A 22,156-nucleotide genomic window follows, 5' to 3' on the forward strand; every position below is an offset into this window, starting at 1 on the left:
AGCGTTGCAGTTTTGATGTATTGCGTCTATTGGGCTCGGTTAATAGTCCAAGTTTTGTTACTCCGGTTTGGGCCTGTCCAACCGTGAGCTGATAGGGTTTAGTATAAATTAATGTGCTTGCATGCATATTAGGTTAACGATTTAGAAAACGATCTAGAAGACAATAGCGATTACGATAGATCACAGATTATTACTTCATCGTTCTTGTAAACCCTAAATCCTCTACAGTAGAAGTTCTTTATCGAGCTCTGCTGAGGATTATTGATTAATCATTCGACACTCTTTGATCCATTATTGTGTTCTTGCTGTTTACTCGTTTATTATTTTACATGTTTTAAAGATCTAATCGATCTTCAAGTTAGTTTTTAACTCATCAATTGGTATCAGAGCGGGAGGCTGTGTAAATCATACACTTCTTTTCTGTGAAAAAGGTTTCGATTAGGGTTATTCCGCATTTACTGATATTTATTGAGCCGTCATCCCATAATTGACGTAACTCGATATTTATTGTTTTGCCCTAATCTATTATATTACAAGTCTGATCTTTTAACAGGTTATTTAATCAAGCATGGACGAGTCGCAATCCAATCCCATTAATATTTCGAACAACATTGGATCAACAACGAAGATTCCTATCCTATACACCCATCATTATGAAGTCTGGGCACATCACTTTGAAGACTATGTTATAGGATCTGAGGACAATGGATACCTCATCTGGGAAGCAATCGTTTCTGGACCTTTCGCTCATTCAGCAACTTCAAGGATTATTAAAACTCAGAAGGAGTATAATGATATTTTGAAAGACGTTAAAGATATTGCTCAAGACGAAAAAGATAAATTTCAGTACAATATCAAAGCGTTGAGATTAATCAGATTCACTCTTCAATCCGATACTTTCAGACTGGTGAGTTCATGCACGACTGCAAAAGAAATATGGGACAGGCTACGAGAATTATACTCTACAGACGAAGATCTTGAACACTCCATTCAAACCTTACTCTTGTCCGAATTTGGTGAATTCAAACAGGGAGCCGAAGAGACTGTGACGCAAACATTCGATCGCTTCAATCATCTTCTTAGCAAGATGATTAAACATGACATTGAAAGGAAGCTAATTGAGCGGAAGGTTACGTTTTTGAACAGTCTCAGATCTGAGTGGAGAGCAGTAGTGTCCACAGTTAAAGCGCATGAGCAATTTAAATCCTATTCTTTGGCGAAACTGGTGGGCATCCTGAAATCCCAAGAAAAGATCGTGTTACAGGAGAAAAATGTGGTTTCAAGCCTGGGTTCGTTGGCCCTCCCATCCAAAAGCAAAGCAGTGATGGAAGAAGAAGACCTCAACTTGGAGGACTATGACCTCACTTCTGAAGACTATGCTATGATGGTGTCCAACCCCAAGAGGTTCATCAAGAAGAGATTCCCCACAAACAAGAACCGAAATTGGCAGGGGAGTTATAGTTCTGAGAAGGTCAAAGATGAACCGAAGGCAGAAGAATCAAGGAAGGAACCGAAAGCTGAAGGAGATTCGGGAGTGAGCTGCTATTACTGTGGGGGAAAGAACCACCATGCAAAAGATTGCGTCCTCAAGAAAATGGAAGAAAAGGATGATGAAAAGGATGAAGAAGCTTTGTTGCTGAAAAAGCTGGATGAAATCAGAAAGAAGAAATCTACTGCTAATCCTTCTATGAATGCTTTAATTGTGCAGGGTTCGGTAGCAGATGATGAGTTCGGTGGCGTGGAGGTCTGGTCAACCGACTCTGAAGATGATGAAGTAAGGAAGCCTTCTCATGGAAAGGCTTATGTGGCGAAAGAAGAGAGCAGTGGTGGAAAATGCTTGATGGTGTCTGACGTTTCTCAGATGAGGGGATACAACACGGATGGTGTGATTGAAGACGCAAAGGAGCGAGAGGACTTGTGCTTCACTGCAAAACCGCTCAGCGTACAGTTCAACGAGCTTGATGAACTGATCAAGAAGGTACAATCCGTTTTTGTTTCATTCAAAGTCCCACAATGCTCATACGAAAAAGAATTAAAAAGTGTTAATTCAAGAATCTCTCATCTAGACAGTAGTTTAACTCAAACTCGAGTCACCAATTCTAACCTGACTGACCAAATAAGCAGGGTGTCTTCGAAGAATGAGGAACGGAGGATGTGGATCGAACTGAAGGAGTCGGAGTTAATCAAAATAAAAGATGAAAACATTTATTTGCAAAGAGACAATTTAAAGCTTTTAAAACAGCGAAATGTTTTTTGTTTGATTGCTAAACGTCTTTACACTAATATCACTCAGCTTCATTTGGATTGTGAAATAGGACAAAAGATTCATCACATGATTTTACCCTTCCTTGAGTTTAAGGAGGATGAAATTGATGCTGAAGCATATAAATGTGAAAGTGTTATTTCATCTGATGAAGTTAATCCGACGTATATGTATGGACTGGACAAAATCGAATCTTTTATTAAGTCCAAGGACCATAAGGACATGCTTAAAAACCTTTTGGATGAAAATGATAAACTGAAACTGAGAACCGAAACCATACAAAAATTTGACTCATTGAATGCCAACTTGAGCTCAGAAAATAAAATTGATGTTGAAAATGCATCTGAGCTTAATGAGGACGACAATATGAGTGAAATTTCTGTAGAGGACACAGTTGACTGTTCAGAATTTGTCAAGAGCGAACCCAAAAACCACAAGAATCTCATTTCAGAAAATTCAGTGGAGTTCGCTCGTATGTCCCAACAAAAGTCCCCAATTCTTGCAGAGAAGGCAGTAGTATATCAAAAGGTCAGAACCACTCCAAATCAGGTGTACAAGGTCACAGGCGTAACCGAACATCAGACCGCTGAACTCACAGCCATTGTAAACGAAGACAATGCTGATGGCTGTGACGAGTTCTTCTGGTCAGCTCCCATTGATAATGCTGATGAAACGGTTGGTCTATCTGAAAGGACCTCATGGAAAAGCAAAGGCAGATATGTGCCAGAACCCTTAAATAAGCCTGATAGCTTCGATGTATCAAGTACTAGTGGTACAAAAGATGTTCCTCAAGAAAAAGGAATTCCTGCAAAAGAAGTCACTCCTCCAAGCGAAACATCATCAGTTCAGAGTGAACCAGCTAAAGGAAAACAGAAATCAAAAGCCAATATTCATCATCAACCGAAGCAAATGAGAAATCAAAAACAACAAAGGAATCAGAGATACAAGAAGAATCTCTCTGAGAGAAAACAGTTTTGGCAATCTCAGAATGCCTATTTTTCACATCAAGATAGGAACTTAAAGTCAGAGAAAAGTCCTATAGAATCACAAGAGAGCAATAACAACCGAAAGCAGAGGTTCGGTTCAGAAAAAGACTTCAATCGAAAGCAGAAGTTCGGTTTAGAAAATAACATCAACCGAAAGCAGAGGTTCGATTCAGAAAACAACATCAACCGAAAGCAGAAGTTCGGTTCAGAGAATGACTTCAACCGAAAGCAGAGGTTCGGTTCTGAGAACAAAAAAGATCAAAATTCTAGGGTCGGTCCAACTAATGATCAAAAGCAAAGAGGTCACCTAGAATCTCAAGTCAAGCAACCATCTCAGTCTAAGTTCTCTCATTCTAACTCTTCTAATTCTTCAAACTCTTCTAATTCCTCTCCACCTTGTTCTAAATTCCATTCTGTTCATTCTCAAAAACCTCAATCATCAACTGAAGAGAAAGGAAAATCGAAGGTTTCATCAGTTAAACCAGAGTCCAAACCAAAAGCAACGAATCCCAATAAAATTAAAGTTTTCACCATCAAAAGGAAAGATGAAACAACACTAATAAAAAGAACATATCTTGTTGACATCTCTTTTACTATTCCTATTCCTGTGAAAGGCTCACGAGGACCCAAGAAACTTTGGGTTCCTAAATCTGCTTAATTTTTGCAGGTTATCAGTGACGAGCAGTTTGACGAAGAATGGTACATTGATAGTGGCTGCTCGCGTCACATGACAGGTAGGAAGGAAGAGCTAAGAGAATACAGGTCTCTTTCAAACGGTGGAAATGTCAAGTTCGAGAACAACTCTTTCGGCACCATAAAAGGCTATGGAATGATTACAAACGGTGATTTCACGATACGGAAGGTTGCATATATGGAAGGATTACAACACAACCTCATCAGTGTATCTCAACTTGTTGGAGGTACCGGTCTCAAAGTTTCATTCGACAATGAGGGCTCTGAAATCATTGAGAAGAAGACGAAAATAGTTATTCTCAAATCGGAGCGTAAAGGTGAGATGTTTCCCCTGAACCTCAAACCTATCAAAGGGAACCTAGCTATCTGCCTGTTATCCAAAGCACAATCTGACGAAAGCTGGTTGTGGCACCGAAGGCTCTCTCATCTCAACTTTAAAGATATCAACAAACTTGTCACTGGAGGTCATGTTCGAGGTCTTCCATTGCTCAAGTACGATAGAGAACATTTGTGTGATGCATGTGAAATGGGGAAGCAGAGTCGTCAAAGTCATCCCTCTATAGTAAACACTAAAGTTGTTGAACCACTAGAATTACTTCATATTGATTTGTGTGGTCCATCATCTATCGAAAGTATCGGTGGTAGCAAGTACATTCTTGTTATTATTGATGACTTTTCGCGTTTTACATGGGTGTTCTTTCTGAAGCTTAAATCTGAAGCGACTCATAAGCTAAAGGTGTTCATCAAGCAGATTGAAGTACAGCTGAAGAAAGTCGTTCGCAACATCAGGAGCGATAATGGACTGGAGTTCAAAAATAAAGAATTTAAAGAATTCCTGGCAGAAAAGGGAATTAGTCACAACTTCTCAGCTCCCTACACACCTCAACAAAACGGGATTGTCGAAAGACGAAACCGATCTTTGTGTGAAGCAGCCCAAACCATGCTAAGTTTCGCTTCCTTACCCTTATATCTTTGGGCTGATGCTATTTCTGCTGCTTGTTTTACACAGAACATGTCATATCTCAACAAGCGCTTCACTCTCACTCCTTATGAGATCCTCAACAACAGGAAGCCAAACGTCAAGTTTTTCCATGTGTTCGGTTCATGGTGTTTCATCTTCAATTCTAAAGAAAACCACAACAAATTTGATGTCAAAGCCGACGAGGGGATATTTATGGGATATTCTCTAACTTCTAAAGCGTACAGGGTATTAAACAAGCGCTCGAGAAAAATAGAAGAAACTTATTACGTGACTTTTGATGATAGCTATGTCAAAAAGCTAAAGGCCAACGAAGACACAGCTGGAGAAATTTTTCCTCAAACTGGCCAAGTCACCGCCTCTATCGCAAACCTCTTTGAGAAGTTCGTTGAGTTATTTGATGAACCAGAAAAGGCAACTCTCTCAGAAGCCAACGCAGCTGACAACAAGGTAGATCATATGAAGCAAATTGTCGAAGATGCTGCAAAGAGAATGAATGAAGGAGGATCAAGTTCTGACGACTCTCCACAACACAATGCCACAGTCGAGGGGGGAGGATCCACCAGCATCATCACAGCCGAGCTCACATGTTGCGGGGGATAACAGTTCTCAAGCTGCTCCCAAACGCACTTTATCAACCGAAAGTACCACACCAACCGAAAGTGCCTCATCACCCGAAGGTGCATCAACACCCGAAAGCTCAGCACCAGCAGAAACCTTTGTAGCACAAGACTCTCAAGACATTCCTGAAAGCTTATCTGTCGAGGGGGAGCATGCCGATATGCTTTATGACGATGAAAGTCCATCCGAACCAGAAGAGATAATAAACGTTGAATTAGATCCATCTTTTGATCCTAACTACCCTCCTCTCACCAAATGGACCAGAGATCATCCTGTCTCTCAAGTTGTTGGGGATGTATCTGAAAAGGTTCTGACCCGATCACAACTCAAGGCAAAACAAACTTCCTTGTTTTCACAAGTAGAATTCTGTATGTTCAACTCCTTCGTCTCAAAAGTTGAACCAAAGACAGTTAACACTGCTCTTGATCACTCCGATTGGGTTCAAGCTATGCAAGACGAACTGAATGAATTCAAAAGGAACAAAGTTTGGCGACTTATTCCAACTCCTCCAGATGCCTCGGTTGTTGGTCTCAAATGGGTCTTCCGGAACAAAATGGACAAGGAAGGGAATGTGATTCGAAACAAAGCACGTCTGGTAGTGAAAGGATATTGTCAGGAGGAAGGAATTGACTATGAAGAGACTTTCGCTCCTGTAGCTAGGCTGGAATCCGTTAGAATCTTTCTTGCCTATGCTGCACACAAAAACTTTGAAGTCTTTCAAATGGACGTCAAGTGTGCATTTCTCAATGGAGAACTTGAAGAAACAGTGTACGTGGAGCAACCTCCTGGATTCGTAAACGAATGGTATCCTAATCATTGTTATATTTTGGACAAAGCTGTGTATGGAGTGAAATAAGCTCCGAGAGCCTGGTATGAAACGCTGACAAAATTTTTAAAGATGTCAAAATTCAAACAAGGTTCGGTTGACCCAACCTTCTTTCGTAAGAAGGAAGGTAACCACCTTATGATTGTTCAAATTTACGTCGATGATATCATCTTTGGCTCCACGAATCCCAGCTTAACGGCTGAATTCAGAAAGCTGATGGAGACTAAATTTGAGATGAGCTCAATGGGTCCAATTAACTTTTTCCTTGGTTTAAATATTAGACAGGGACCCGAAGGCATCTTTATCAATCAGGAAGCTTACACGAAGACTCTTCTAGAAAAATTTGGCATGATGGGAGATTCAAAGGTCAAAGCTCCAATGGCGTTCGGCACCAAGCTCACTCCATCCTTGGATAAACCAGCAGTTGATATTACGCTTTATCGCCAGATGATCGGTTCTCTGATGTATCTTACTGCTAGCAGGCCTGACATAATGTTCTCTGTTTGTTACTGTGCTAGATTTCAGGCGAACCCATGCGAACCTCACATGCTTGCAGTGAAGAACATTCTACGATATCTCAAGCGAACTACCTCTTTAGGTCTATGGTATCCATCCAACTCGGGCTTCTTCGTTCAGGCCTACTCAAATGCAGACCTTGGAGGTTGTGGATTAGACAGGAAAAGCACCATAGGCGGCTGCCAATTCCTTGACGGGAAGTTGGTTAGCTGGCAATCAAAGAAACAAACGTGTGTATCTTTGTCTACAGCTGAAGCAGAATACATTGCAGCTGCATCCTGTACTTCTCAAGTGATTTGGATCCAGAGTCAACTTCGAGACTATGGACTCAATATGAAAAAGATCCCACTATATTGTGACTCTGAAAGTGCAATTAGGATTTGTCATAACCCAGTGCAACACTCCAAGACTAAGCACATAGCACTGAGGTATCACTTCATTAAAGATCATGTGGAAGATGGAAACGTTGAAATTCACTTTGTTAGAACCACTGATCAACTGGCTAATGTCTTCACCAAAGCCCTTCCTGAAGCGTCGTTCAACAAAATTCTACAAGGGCTAGGAATGATGGAATCAGAGTCAGTACCACAAACTACCTCTCAATCACAAAAATAAAAAGCGAAATAGACCGAACGTTCGGGTTCGGTTGGTTCATCTGCCTCTCGCTCATCAACTAAAGGTAGTTTTCTTGGTTGTAAATTACATGTACAATTATTTTACAAACTTGTTTATCTTATTGTCAAAAGCATTTCCTTTTTGAAAGTCTAAGTTCATTGGTTTTCCAAAAATTTTCAAAACCGAAATCAACCGAACGCTCGGGTTCGGTTTTTCAAAATTTTTCAAAACCGAAACCAATCGAACGCTCGGGTTCGGTTTTTCATAAATTTTCAAAACCGAAACCAACTGAACGCTCGGGTTCGGTTTTTCAAAATTTTTCAAAACCGAAACCAACCGAACGCTCGGGTTCGGTTTTCCAAAATTTTTCAAAACCGAAATCAACCGAACGCTCGGGCTCGGTTTTTCAAAACCGAAATCAACCGAACGCTCGGGTTCGGTTCCAAAGTTTTTTATTTTTTTCTTTTTCAGTTTTTTTTTTATTTTTCTTTATAATTTTTTATCAAAAACTCCAAAAATATTTTGTTCTTTATTTTTTTTACTTTATTTGTGTGGGGAAATGGTTGCATTAGTTAAGTGTCCCTAGAAGCATGCTGTTGTATGTGCCCAAAGCCTCATCAGATTCTGAATAATAGCCTTAATGACTTGGTATATACAAACCTTGTCTTCCCAATTAGGCTATCTCATTTATTCTAATCGTGAGCTACCTAACTCTCTTCTCACATGAGATAAAAGTTTTCTACTTGGTCCTATTTTTTTATAGCAGAGGTACTTTAATTTCTTGCACCATCTCCATTGCATTTCTCCATTAAATTCGTTTCACAAACGTAACCCTTGAGACTCTCAGAAATTACCACTGAGGTTTATGGTTACTCAAAAACTGCGTTTATGATCTTAGTTTCGTGTCACTACGAGCTGAGTGAAACCCAAAATTCAATACCCAATCTGAATTGACGGTGAACAATTAATTTGCTCTAGTTTTCACTAATGAATTGACGGACGTATCTTTATGAAGTCTCAAAATTCTCTTTTGTGTGATTCCTATGAAATTGTTAATAACCATAACATTTCTTCCCTTGGGATCCAGTTTTTATTTTTTGTTGAGATTTTATATTTACCAGCCACTTTAAAATTATTTCAAACCTACTTGTTCAATATACTACATCGGTCTCACAAGTAATTTGTTCACTTTCTATCTTATTTCAAGATTAGGACTGTTGAATCAAAGCTAAGCCACCCTAAAAAGCTTAATTAAAAGAAGCCTTTCAACACTTCTTAAAAGGTGTTTGATCGTTATTCAACGGGAAACCACATTTACACTTTAAGGTCTCTCTTGACTTTGAAGGAAGAGATTCGTGCCCGGGATCATTTGTTTCGTGTCTTTATTGACATCACAATTTTTCCTAAACAGATTTGTTTTATTTCTTTTTCTTTTACACCCTTAGCACGAACATCTTTGATTTTCCAAAATTCTGGTTCTAATAATTACAGGCTTTTTCATTGGATTGGTGGTTAATTATAAGTTATGGTCAATTTTAATCCACGTGGGCATATTATTCAAAAGATGCCGTTATAGGGATAAGATGAAGGGTTGCTGACTCAGGCGGGAGTCTAATTGATTTGATTTCAAACGGCGGTAAAAAGGGAACGCATGCGAATTTGTAACGTCCAATCTCCAAATGACGTCGCGGACGCGTGTGCGAATTTCAAACGGTTCTTCTCTAAAAAGCATAGAAAGGCGCGTGTGAATCTGAAACGATTTCTATCCAACCGGCGCTTGATGGGAGGCGTGTTCTAAGGAATCTGACACTCTCTCTCATGCGTGATCATCGCTTACCTTAACTGTCACGCATCAGTCAAATTCAGGAAAACCCTTCGTATTTCGATAGAAGATTTGGGAAGATTTTTCTCTCTCCTTAAACCCCAGTATAAAAGGCGACATCATCTACCATTTACCTTTTTACTGCAATCAAGAATCCTAGAGCGCAAGAATTCCCTGAACCCTAACTGTTCATCATCTTCTTCACTCTCTTCATCAATGGCAGATTCATCCTCTGTGCACGCAACTTCCCACATTCTTCCCATTCGCCCTCAACAATGCCTCATTATCGATTTAACCCCTCATGTCTATGATTCCTACATGTTTGCAATCATCGAGTGCTTGAAGTATTCGCCAATTGCTCCTGTACTATCACGGGTGGAATCAGTGCCCATGGAATTCCTGTCGCAGATCTATGCGACTGCTCATTACGACAAAGTGGTCGATAGGATTTTCTTTGAGGTTTCTCATCATAAAGCGTCTATCTCCAAGCAATGCTTTTGCTCTCTGTTAGGGTTTGAAGTTGATCCAACAAGGGTTAATCCAGAGACGATTCCATTGGGGCACCTGTTCAACATGCTCTACAATATGGGTTACACGGAGGTGCTTACTTCCGTCGCCAAGTTCAAGAAGTCATGCCTGCCGCCACAGTGGAACGGGATGTTCACTGTGCTATTCAAAGGTCTCTTTGAACGGCGCTCTGGCTCAGATGGTTCCAGTCGACTGTTCCTGTCCATCTTGTATGGTGTTTACAACGGCATTAATGTCGACTATGGGTTTGTTCTTTGGCAACAACTCATCCAAAGTTTATCTTCTTCTTCACGGCATTCAGAGGTGTCGTATGCCAGGTTTTGGACCTTGATCACGAAGTGGGTAATGGACAAGTACAATGTTCCCACTGTCGCCGGCGCACCGATGTCTTCGATTGGTACCTTTCATACCATGAAGATCATCATCTCAGATGCTTCAAAATTCCCATTCAATGGTTCCATTCCGGAAACCATGTACGCTGACGTTCCAGCTGACAGCAGGATCATCCGGACCTACAAAGAGTTCAAGCGGTCTGGTCCGAGGGATCTCACGCCGAAGATGCTGAAATCAATTCACGATGCCGATAAGCCTGCTCCTAGAGGCAAGAAGGCAGACAAAGGGAAACAGGTGGCCAAAGGGGCTAAAGGCCCTTCTCCTAGGAAGAGGAAACCCACTAAAGCTGCTCAGTCCCCGCAGCAGAAGAGGCGAAAGACACAACCAAAGCGAAAGCTGATTATCGCTTCCTCTTCAAGTGAGTCGGAGGGTGAGAGTTCGGATTCTGACGAGTCTCCAAGAGGCAACACACCTCCAAGGGGCAACACACCACCCAGATCACCTACCCCCGAAATGCAAATCCATACTTCTCCAATTCCCTCTCCTACTCAAACAATTCCTACTTCCATTCCCACCATAAACCCCTTTACCCACATTCCAAACACCTCAATCCCTATGCCACCACCTATTTTCACCGATGCTACAGCAACATCCACTGCAAAGGTTACAACCAACGTATCTGATACGGGGGTTCATACCGATGCAACCGAACCTCCACCAGCAACCAAAAGCCAAAAATCACCCGAACCTACCCCTACTCAAAACCAAACCGAACCTAACCCTACACCTACACCTACACCTACACCTACACCCGAAACCACCCAACCTGAACCTACTCATACCACTACACCCCCAGCTTCACCACCACCACCATCTCCCGGTCATGCCTCTAATGGAGATAACCCTTTCCTTGGCGGGGAAAACATGACATTTGATTCGGTCTATTACAGTCCGTTTCAAGTGCAGAGTGACGATGACGATGACGCTCCGGTCACAAATAAGCATCTTAAGGAGCTACATGACAAGGTCGACTTGCTCATTGCTTCTTCTTCCTCCTCTCAATCATCCCTCTCTGAAGCCGCTCTTCAGAAGATTGTTGATGCCTTCTTAAGGGCTCAGCAAGATTCGGTCGCTTCTGCAACCGCCGCCATTGATGCCTCAATGAAAGCCTGTGAGGCTGCGACCGAAAAAGTCGATAAACTATTCTCTGATGCCTCTACCCTGTTAAAGTCCTTACAGGAGAGTGCAGATGCCACCAAGACTACGTTGGAACCAATTGTTCAACAGTTGGTCACGTTTGTCTCTACAGAGTTGAAGTCCTTTGCCACACTTCGTCAATCTCTGACAGACGACAACTCTGCCCTCCGTGCCTCTATTGACGAGCGCCTCTCTAAACTCCAAGAGGATCTGGCTGCTGAGAACTCGTTGATGGATGTTTTGGCAAAGAAGACCACTACCCTGAAGGTCAAGAGTGCTCAACTCTCCAATTCTCAACAACAGATTGACACTCTTTGGTCCGAAAGGGAAGTCATCAAGACGTGTGTTTCGGATGTCCACTCAGCAATATCTAACATCCTCGAAGCACATGATCCGATACTCAATCATTCTGTGAGGCGTACCCTTGCAGAAAAGCTCGCTCCTGCCCTGGATCTGTTAAGCAAAATTGAAGGGCTACCCGATTTTGTGTCCAATCCGAAACAAGGGGGAGAAAAGGAGTCTGCACCTCAACCACCTCATTCCTCAAAGGCAACTCACACCACCGAACCTCCTCCTGTAGGCCAAGCCTTCGGTTCAGGTGTGAAAGACAAAGGCAAGAAAATTGCTGAGGAAGAAGAGGAAGAAGACAACGAAACCATTGCTGACTTGCTGAAACGCAAAAGTCGACGCAATGATGCAGATGAAAGTGATCGTGTGGCAAGAGAAGCTGAAGAAGCTGAACGCAAAAAGAAAGAAGCCCACGACCTCCTCGAGAGTAGGAAAACTCTTTTTCCTGCTTGGACTCGAGAGAGGATGATAAAGGAGGCAATCAACACCCCGAGCATCTTGTGGCTTGAACCAGTCATCTCATTTGACTGTTACAATTCTGTCGACTCTCAGTTCGACATGCCACTTACCCGAAAGGCGTTCATCTTTCACGCCTTCGCCAGCGTTGCCGAGTTCCCTCATCCTCATCCGGAGGTTGATCGGGAATTGATTGAATTCTATCTAAAGGCTGCTCAACCTCAATATCAAACCTGGAGCGCTCAGAAGATCATCAACGTTCAGGTCTTGAAACCGTACACTGAAGGGAAGTTTATCAACGTTCGGTTCAAGGTGCTCAGGGGATCTGCAAAAACCGAACATGCCATTTCTTTAGCAGATCTACCGAACCTCAATCCTCATGATTGGATTGTCCCGCACAACATCCTTCTGACCAACGAAGCTGAATATGGTCCGATCATTGACCATCTCAAGAGGATGTTGGTGTGTTATATCATGGAGGTCGCACTGATGGATCAGGAGATTGCAACTGTCTTCAAGAAGAAACCGAAGATCTCTCCTGTTGGCTCAGCCAGTGATCTAAACCAGATGAAGATGAGAAAAATTGACCCGAGGCGAAACTCCGTCATGTTCACTAGGAGCGAAGGACAGAAATATCTCTTTGCCTTAGCTGATAAACATCTTTATACCACTGCTTGTCTAGAGCATGTGCTGGGGATCATCCACAGATACAAGGAAAATACAGCGGGTGATATCAAATATTTTGACGATATGATACAGTGGTACATCCGTTTCAGACAGACAATCCTCGCCCTTATCTCACGTCTGTTTGAAACTGTAAAGAAGAAGGTTCCCGCTGCTGGCCCAAGCAAGAAGTAGTGATCTCGCTCCAATTTGACGCAAAGGGGGAGATTGTTGGGTAGCGTAGCATTGCAGTTTTGATGTATTGCGTCTATTGGGCTCGGTTAATAGTCCAAGTTTTGTTACTCCGGTTTGGGCCTGTCCAACCGTGAGCTGATAGGGTTTAGTATAAATTAATGTGCTTGCATGCATATTAGGTTAACGATTTAGAAAACGATCTAGAAGACAATAGCGATTACGATAGATCACAGATTATTACTTCATCGTTCTTGTAAACCCTAAATCCTCTACAGTAGAAGTTCTTTATCGAGCTCTGCTGAGGATTATTGATTAATCATTCGACACTCTTTGATCCATTATTGTGTTCTTGCTGTTTACTCGTTTATTATTTTACCTGTTTTAAAGATCTAATCGATCTTCAAGTTAGTTTTTAACTCATCAGAACTTGTGTTGATGAATTACCATGCCGTCTTTTACCTCAATAAACTCCAATCCCAAGAAAAAATTGATTGTGCCAAGATCTTTAATCTTAAATTGATTGTCTAAAAAATCCTTAAGAATGACTATTTCTTCATTGTTACCCCCTGTAACAAGGACATCATCCACATAGATTGCCACTATGATCATTGAAGAATTGACCTTTTTGATGAATAATGAATGATCATTTTGAGATCTGGAAAAACCTTTAGTAATGAGAGCTGATGAAAGTTTATCATACCACTGACGAGAGGCTTGTTTTAATCCGTATAAGGACTTTTTCAACTTGCAAACATATGAAGGATGCATTTTGTCCATTCCAGGTGGTAACTTCATATAGACATCTTCATGTAAATCACTGTGTAAGAAGGCGTTATTCACGTCAAATTGATGAATTTTCCATTTCTTTTTGACAACTAAGGCAACAAGACTTCTCACAGTATGGAATTTGACTACTGGTGAAAAAGTCTCATGATAGTCTATTCCTTATTTTTGTGTAAAACCCTTGGCAACAAGACGAGCCTTGTATCACTCAATAGAACCATTTGTTTTGTACTTCACTTTATAGACCCACTTACAAGCAATTGGTCGTTTTCCTTTGGGAAGCGTTACAATTTCCCATGTTTGATTAGCATTAAGAGCATCAAATTCCTTTTTCATTGCTTCTTTCCAGAGAGGATTGTCTTTGGCTTGGTGATAAAATATAGGTTCAATCACTTTAGAACTAACTTGATTAGCCATGAAAGTGATCTAATTAGAAGCATGATTAGAAGAACCGGGAGTATTGATGAAAAGATTTGTGATTGTATGAGCACATTCATCAAAGGAATCATGTTGGTTTGTGACATTGTAACAAATATAATCTTGAAATCGAGCAGGCTAAGTTGTATTTCTGCTTGATCTTCTGACTGGTAGAACTTCTTCTTGAGATAATGAAGGAGATTTAGGATGAACATCATTTGTTGATTCTGCAATTGTTTGTGTTGATTGAATATCACCATCATCAAAGGATTTAGGAAGATAAGATTCATGATTGTCATGATTCTTGAGATGATAAAGTGGAAATGTATGTTCAACAAATTTGACATCCCGTGAAACAGTGATAATCCTGGTTTGAAGATCAAGAATTTTGTATCCTTTTTGTCCAAAAGGATAACCCACAAATATGCAAGCTTTTGATCTGGGCATAAACTTATCTCTGCTTACAGATAAAGTGGATGCAAAACACAAACAACCAAACGATTTAAGAATTTTAAGACATGGTTTTCTCTTGAACAAAACTTCATATGGAGATTTATTATCCAGAACGTTAGAAGGAATATGATTGATAATGTGTGTAGCAGTCAAAACACATTCACCCCAATAACTTTTCCCTAGTCCAGATTGAAAGAATAATGCACGTGAAACTTCAAGCAAATGTTTATGCTTTCGTTCTACAATCCCATTTTATTGGGGAGTGTAGGCACAAGACTTTTGATGTGTGATCCTAAGAGATTGAAAAAATGTAATTCCTTCATTCCTGGATCCTAGCTCAAAAGCATTGTCTGTTCGAATTGTCTTGACATTAACATGAAAATGAATCTGAACATACTTGACAAATGCTTGAATTATAGGGAAGGCTGAACTTTTATGTTTGAGAAGATGAACCCAAGTGCATCTACTATGGTCATCTACTATAGTTAGAAATTATTTATAACCATTATATGTTTGTACTTTGTATGGTCCCCATGTATCCATATGAATTAAATCAAATGGTTGTTGAGATCTAGTGTCACTCAAAGAGAAAGCCATTTTGTGTTGTCTTGCTTGAAAACATATATTGCACGTATCAAACAAATCACTTGTACAATCTGTAGAAGTCAAAGACAACAATTTCATTTTGTAAAATAGTAAATGACCTAACCTTTTATGCCAAACATTAGTAACATTAGCTTTATTACATGAATCTAAAAGGTTGACACTAGAAAAATGATTTACTGATGCAGAGGTCTTCAAGCACTGGTACTTTCTTATGTAAAGATTTTGCACCCTTTTACCAATAATGATGTTACTCTTCGACAAAGGGGCCTGCATTGCACAAAACTCATCAGTAAAGAGAACCCAAATCTTTAACTGACTAGTGAGTTTAGCAATAGAGATCAGATTATGCTCGAATTCTGGTACATATAGAACTTGAGTAAGATTGATTGTATCATGAATTGGAACATCTCCAATTTGAGAAACTTGAAGTGATTGACCATTTGGAAGTTTGAGAGAATGAGAGTGAGATACATTCATCATTGAAGAGAATAAAGACTTATCAGAACAAATGTGATTTGTTGCCCCCGAATCAATAATCCACGAAAAATTTCATGTTTTGAATCACCAAGAACATTGAAAACATAAGATATATGATTTCCTGAAGCATCAATATATTTACCTGCAGAATCCATGGCTCCATCAGTGATTATAGAGTTGACTCTGGATGAATTGTTGGTGGTATTTAGAAGTTGCATCAATTGCTTGTATTGCTCAGGTGTGAATGATTGAGAGTTCTCAGCAACATTATGAACAATCGATTCTGGTTTCTTTGATCTGGTGAATTTAAAATCGGATGGAAAACCATTCAATCTATAACATTGCAATTTTATATGGCCTGTTTTCTTGCAGTGAGAGCAACACAGATTTTTCTTTGAATTGTTGTTGACGTGCATAGCCATAGCTTCAGTAATGATATTTGGGGAAGATGAAATCTCTCTCTGTCTTTCTTCATGAATCAATAGGGAGTGAACTGTTGCAATGTTAGGTAATGGATTCATCATCAAGATCTGGCCTCTGATTGCTTTGTAGGAATCATTCAGCCCCATGAGTAATTGAATTAGTCATTGCTCCTCCAGTATTTTGTGAAAAATTGCAGCCGATCCACAAGAACACGCAGGTATATCTTGTATCATTCGTATTCCATCCCAGATCTTCTTCATTTTTGTGAAATAGCTTAAGAAATCCTCAGATCCTTGATTAATTGAGTACAGCTGCTTCTGAATCTTGTATATTAATGCTCCATTTGATTGCTCGTATCTTTGATTCAATTCTGACCAGATTTCATGTGTCGATTGTAGAAATAAGACACTATCAGCAATTTCTTTTATCAACGAATTCAGAATCCATGAAATTACCATTGAGTTGACTCTTTTCTAATTTTGAAATAGATTGGAATTAACATCTGGAGGAGTGAGCGATCCATCAACAAAACACATTTTGTTCTTTGCTGAAAGTGCAAGTGTCATCGATCTTTTCCAAGCAGCAAAACATGTGCCATTGAAGACTGTTTATACAAGAATCGTGTCAGGGTTATCTGATGAACCAAGGTAATAAGAGCTCGAAATCTCGATGTTAGATCCATTAGAACCATTGGTAGAAGTTGACGAACTAACCATGAAAACAATGAAAAAAAGCAATTGATGAAGAACAATTAATGGATGAAAGATCAAAACTCTCGCTCTGATACCATGTAGAACAAATTGATAATTAGAGAGAAAAAGTTGTGAAAATAATTCTCCATCTTATCTTCATAATTCACTGAATATACATATAGATATATATATATATATATATATATATATATATATATATATATATATATATATATATACACACACACACAGAAGAGAAATCTAACTGCTACATCTAACTCTAACAGAATCCGTTACAACCATTACTAATTGACAAAGTCAATTGTGATGTTGACTTCTTATTTCAATAGTTAGCAACTCCAAACCTTTTTGGTGAGGTTATGTATAGTAGGCAAACGATCTAGACAAGCTCTCCAAATGAAGATGTTTATATTCCATGTCACAAGACGATTCCATCTTGTATCTATATCCCAAGAAGGAAGATTCAAAACATCAATATGACCCCTAATATCTTTGACAATGAACTCCAAATTACCATTTAAAGATCACCACTATCTATCTCGTTCCTCTGTCGGAGCCACCGAATCAAGGAGCGATGTTAACTCTGCCAATTGAGATTGAAAGACTACACCACTAAACGTTTTGATGCACTAAAACTTCCATCCCTATCCCATCTATCAAAGAGCCGACAATTAGGATTGCAGTCAAGGTAAAAAAGACAATTAAATCGGGAACAAAAGGGGCTGTCACCCCACCCAAATATCAAACCAAAATTTTGTTTGGTCTCCTCTACCTACACATCTAGAGATCGTGTCGTGCTTGACGAATTCCTTCTCATGCATTGTACTAATGGGCATAAATATTCTAGCCCAAACTCCTAGGTCATGAAAGCGAGACCCACCAAAATGAACTCCAATTTGAGCTCCATAAATAACGTTTATGAGTTTAACCCATAAAGCATTCGATTCATTAACATACCCATCTTTTTTAGAAGACAAAACTAAATTCCAAGTGACCTACATGATATTTTGTTTGGACGAATCACCACCCCAGAAGAATTGTGACCGTAACGATTCTAGATGTTTTTTTAACTAGACTAGCATCAAGAACATAGAAAGATAATTCGTCCCCAAAGAACCAATAATAGAAGTGACAAGGGTGGATTTACCCCATTGGTAAACTTATCAACAGGGTCGGCTCTACCCTTTGTAAAACTAAGCAAGGGCTTAGGGCCCCCAATTCTAAAGGGCCTCCAATTTTAAAGCTTATTATGTTAATTATATATGTATATATACGTATTTCTTGGATTACAAATACAAGTTGGAGCTTGGCTTGGTGATCAAAATGGTTGTTTATAAAATTAAGGGTCTCAAGTTCGAAACTGTTTGTTTACTTGAAGGGCCCTAATTTTTTTGTTTACTTAGAGCTCCCAAATTAGTTGAGCCGTCCTTGCTTATCAATGATGGAATTACACCCTTCTATAGATGACATGCTACGCCCCATTGATAAACCAAGATAAATGAATGGAAGTTTATCTGCTTTACAACTAGGTAATAGCCGCGAGCTCCACAACCTCAATATTGCTAACGCCAATTCTGTACATATTAGATTTGCGTAAATTTATCTTCAAACCTAAAACAAAAGAAAAACAATTGAACACCCTTACATGGTTTTTAATGTTATCTCGCGACCATTCTCCTACAAAAATTGTGTCATCAGCATAAAAAAGATAAGAAAGCGTCAGATCACCAATTTTAGTTCCATTAAAGAAACAACTGCAACTGCATCTTCAATACCTATGTGTAAACCTTCCATCATCAATATAGAAAGAAAAGGAGACATAATTTCATTGTCTCAAACCTCTCTCCAAACTAAACTCCTTCGTAGGGGAGCCATTAATCAATATAAAATTTGTTGCCGGCTCTAGACATTTTCTAATACACATCCACCACTTACTACCAAAACCCATGAAATTCATCATTTTTTCCAAAAAAAAAATCCCAACTCAACGAATCATAGGCCTTTGTAAAATCAATTTTAAATATGCAAAGTTTTTTTTTCTTCTTCTTATAACAATCACTTAATTCATTGACCATGAGCAAACTATCCAAGATTTGATAGTGAAACTATGTATTTGCCGTGAATAACCCAATGGGTTAGTGTTTCATTATATAGATGACTTTACAACAATAGATCCTAAATACATGGATCTGATCACATACAAAGTATTTCACGAATACTAAATCTAACTGACTATGTTATCTTCTTATCACATACAAAGTATTTCACAAATACTAAATCTAACTGACTATGTTATCTTCCTATCTTATGTTATCTTCTAGCATGTTGCGAGTAGTAGGCTTTGTGAGACTATCTCCCAGCTGATCATTTGAAGATATGAATCGTACATCTAGAGCTCCCATATCTACCTTTTCCTTTACAAAATGAAAATCGACTTCTATATGCTTAGTTCTAGCATGAAACACCGGATTTGTTGTTAAGTATGTGGCACCTATATTATCACACCAAAGCACAGGTGCTCTTCTTTGATGAACTCCCAACTCCTTGAGCAATGATTGTATCCATGTAGCCTCAGCAGTGCCATTAGCTAAAGCTTTGTACTCAGCTTCCATACTCAAACGTGATACAGTGGGCTGTTTTCTTGAACTCCATGAAATCAAGTTACGTCCTAGAAAAATTGCAAAGCCTCTCGTGGATCTTCTATAATCTATACATCCTGCTCAATTTGCATCAGTGAACACACTGAGCAGAGTTGATGATGATCTTTGAAATTGTAGTCCTACAGTTCATGTGCCTTTAATGTATCGTAATATTCTCTTCACAGCCTCCAAATGTACTGTAGTGGGTTTAGACAAATATTGACAAACTATATTAACAGGGAAGGAAATGTCTGGCCTAGTTAACGTAAGATATTCCAAACCGCCCACTAAACTTCTATATTTAAAATCATCTTCGTCACTGAGAGGTCTACCAAGATCTTGAGCAAGCTTATCTGTTACTGACATGGGAGTTGAAATACTTTTACAATTCATCATATTAGCCCGTTTAAGCAGATCAGAGGCGTATTTGTGTTGCACAAGAGTTATTCCCACTGATCCCAAGAAATAAGCTAGATGACCTAGATCTTTTATAGGAAAGGAAGAAGACGGTGTGTGAATGAGGTGATCAATAGCTATAGGAGACGACCCAATAATGACGATATCATCTACATAAACAAGCATGTAGATGGTAATAGTGGCCGTTTGCATGATAAACAAGGAAGTATCATCTTTAGAAGAGCGGAAACCAAGGTGATGTAATCTTTCACTAAGACGAGAGAACCAGGCTCGTGGTGATTGTTTGAGACCATAAAGCACTTTGTTTAACTTGCATACAAACTATGGATGACTAGTGTCTTCAAAACCAGGAGGCTGTTGCATATAAACATTTCCGTCTAAGAAACCATGCAAGAAGGCATTATTGACATCGATTTGACGCATGTGCCATCCACAAGATACTGCAAGAGAGAGGACTAGGCGTATGGTGGCTGGCTTGACCACCGGGCTAAACATGTCCTCGTAGTCTATCCCATACCGTTGAGTAAAACCACGAGCTACCAAATGTGCTTTAAACTTATCAATGGAGCCATTAGGATGATTTTTGAATTTAAAGATCCATTTGCAGCCAACGATACTGACACCTGTGGGACGTGGTACAAGAGTCCACGTTTTGTTGGATTGGAGAGCAGCAAACTCAGCCTTCATGGTTGCTTGCCAATCAGGAGATGACAAAGCGACACGAAAAGAAGTGGGAGTGGTCACTAAAAACGCACGCTTGGTTGGATCATAGCAAAACGTCCTATCAGTAAATTTTCGAGGAAATACCTTACCAGCTCGTCCTCTAGTGTTCATTGTTGGGGTAGTCAAGCTTTGATCAGCTGGAGCTTCTCTGACAGGAGATGGAACTGTTGATGCAGGAGAAGTCGGTGAAGTTGGAGGTGTCTCTGGTAAAACTTATGGTGGTGAAGGTGAAGGGAATTCTGAGGTAACTTCAGTTGCTGTGAGTGGAGCGGTTGCATCTTGAGATACCTGATGTGTTGGAGTTTTGGATACACAAGGCAATGAAACTTGTGAGTGTGGCAAAGAAGTCGGTGTTGTATCTGCATGAAACTCATTATCCAATAAAAGTGACAAGTCATAGTTCCGCATATAGTCATTTAATATAGCCGGTTCAGACTAAGGAAACGAGGTGGATGAAGCGTCACTGGAAGGAACAGAAGGACAAGAGGCAGTGACATAACGAAATTGTGTTTCCTCAAAAATAACATCACGAGAAGTATATATTTTGCCAATGAGTTTGTCTAGACATTTGTAACCTTTGTGAATTGAGCTATAGCCTAGAAAGACACACAATTTAGATCGAAACATGAGTGTTCTGGTGTTGTATTTTCACAAATTTGGCCAACATGCACATCCAAAAACACGTAAGAACGAGTACTCAGAGTGAATTTTGAGTAATCGAAAAATAGGTGTTGTGTTGTTTATGGTTTGACTAGGCAGTCTATTGATCAAGTAGAAAGCAATTAGAAAAGCCTCATCCTAATAACGAAGGGGAAGAGACGACTGAGCTAAGAGCGCTAATCCTGTCTCAACTATGTGGCGGTGCTTGCGCTAAGCGACTCCGTTTTGTATTGATGTGTGTGGGCAAGAGACATGATGAGTGATGCCCACTTGTTGAAAATATTTATGTAATCTCTGATACTCTCCTCCCCAGTTAGATTGCACAGAACGAGTCTTAGCTTTCAAAAGACGCTCAACATGATTTTGGAAGTTATAAAAAACTTGTTCAACATCAAACTTATTTTTGATAAGGTAAATCCAAGTGTATCGACTAAAATCACCCAAGAAACTGACATAATATTTAAACCCTCCACTAGATACTTAAGTTGGTCCCCAAACATCGGTATGAACCAACTCAAGTAGAGTAGAGGTGACACGACTCGAACTTGTATAAGGTAATTGATGACTTTTTGCACGTTGACACACGTCACAGACACTTGACTCACTAGATAAATAATCTATTTTATTTGAATGTAAAATGGACTTGACAATAGCAGGTGTTGGATGAACGAATCGTTGATGCCACTGTGAGGAGGAGACCTTGACACTTGAGGAGACTTGACGGGAGTGACCTGAGGAACGAGTGACTGGAACAGGATACAGACCCCCTTTGGTTCTGCCGAATAGAAGCACCTTCTTCGTTGC

The 22,156-nt window shown here is 39.8% G+C and overlaps 1 protein-coding gene across 1 annotated transcript; it reads right to left on the bottom strand.

Moving 5' to 3' along the window:
• Nucleotides 1-19,699: 19,699 nt before the first annotated feature.
• On the bottom strand, nucleotides 19,700-20,161 carry LOC111889423 (uncharacterized mitochondrial protein AtMg00810-like). Its single transcript, XM_023885571.1, has one exon. The coding sequence runs from the start codon at nucleotides 20,159-20,161 to the stop codon at nucleotides 19,700-19,702; it is 462 nt and encodes a 153-aa protein (XP_023741339.1).
• Nucleotides 20,162-22,156: the final 1,995 nt, after the last annotated feature.

The sequence above is a fragment of the Lactuca sativa genome, chromosome 5, assembly GCF_002870075.4.
Source record: "Lactuca sativa cultivar Salinas chromosome 5, Lsat_Salinas_v11, whole genome shotgun sequence".
Lineage (NCBI taxonomy): Eukaryota > Viridiplantae > Streptophyta > Magnoliopsida > Asterales > Asteraceae > Lactuca > Lactuca sativa.

Excerpts from the sequence above, each read along its gene's own strand:
- LOC111889423 (XM_023885571.1), bottom strand. The coding sequence starts at position 20,161 with ATGCAAACGGCCACTATTACCATCTACATGCTTGTTTATGTAGATGAT.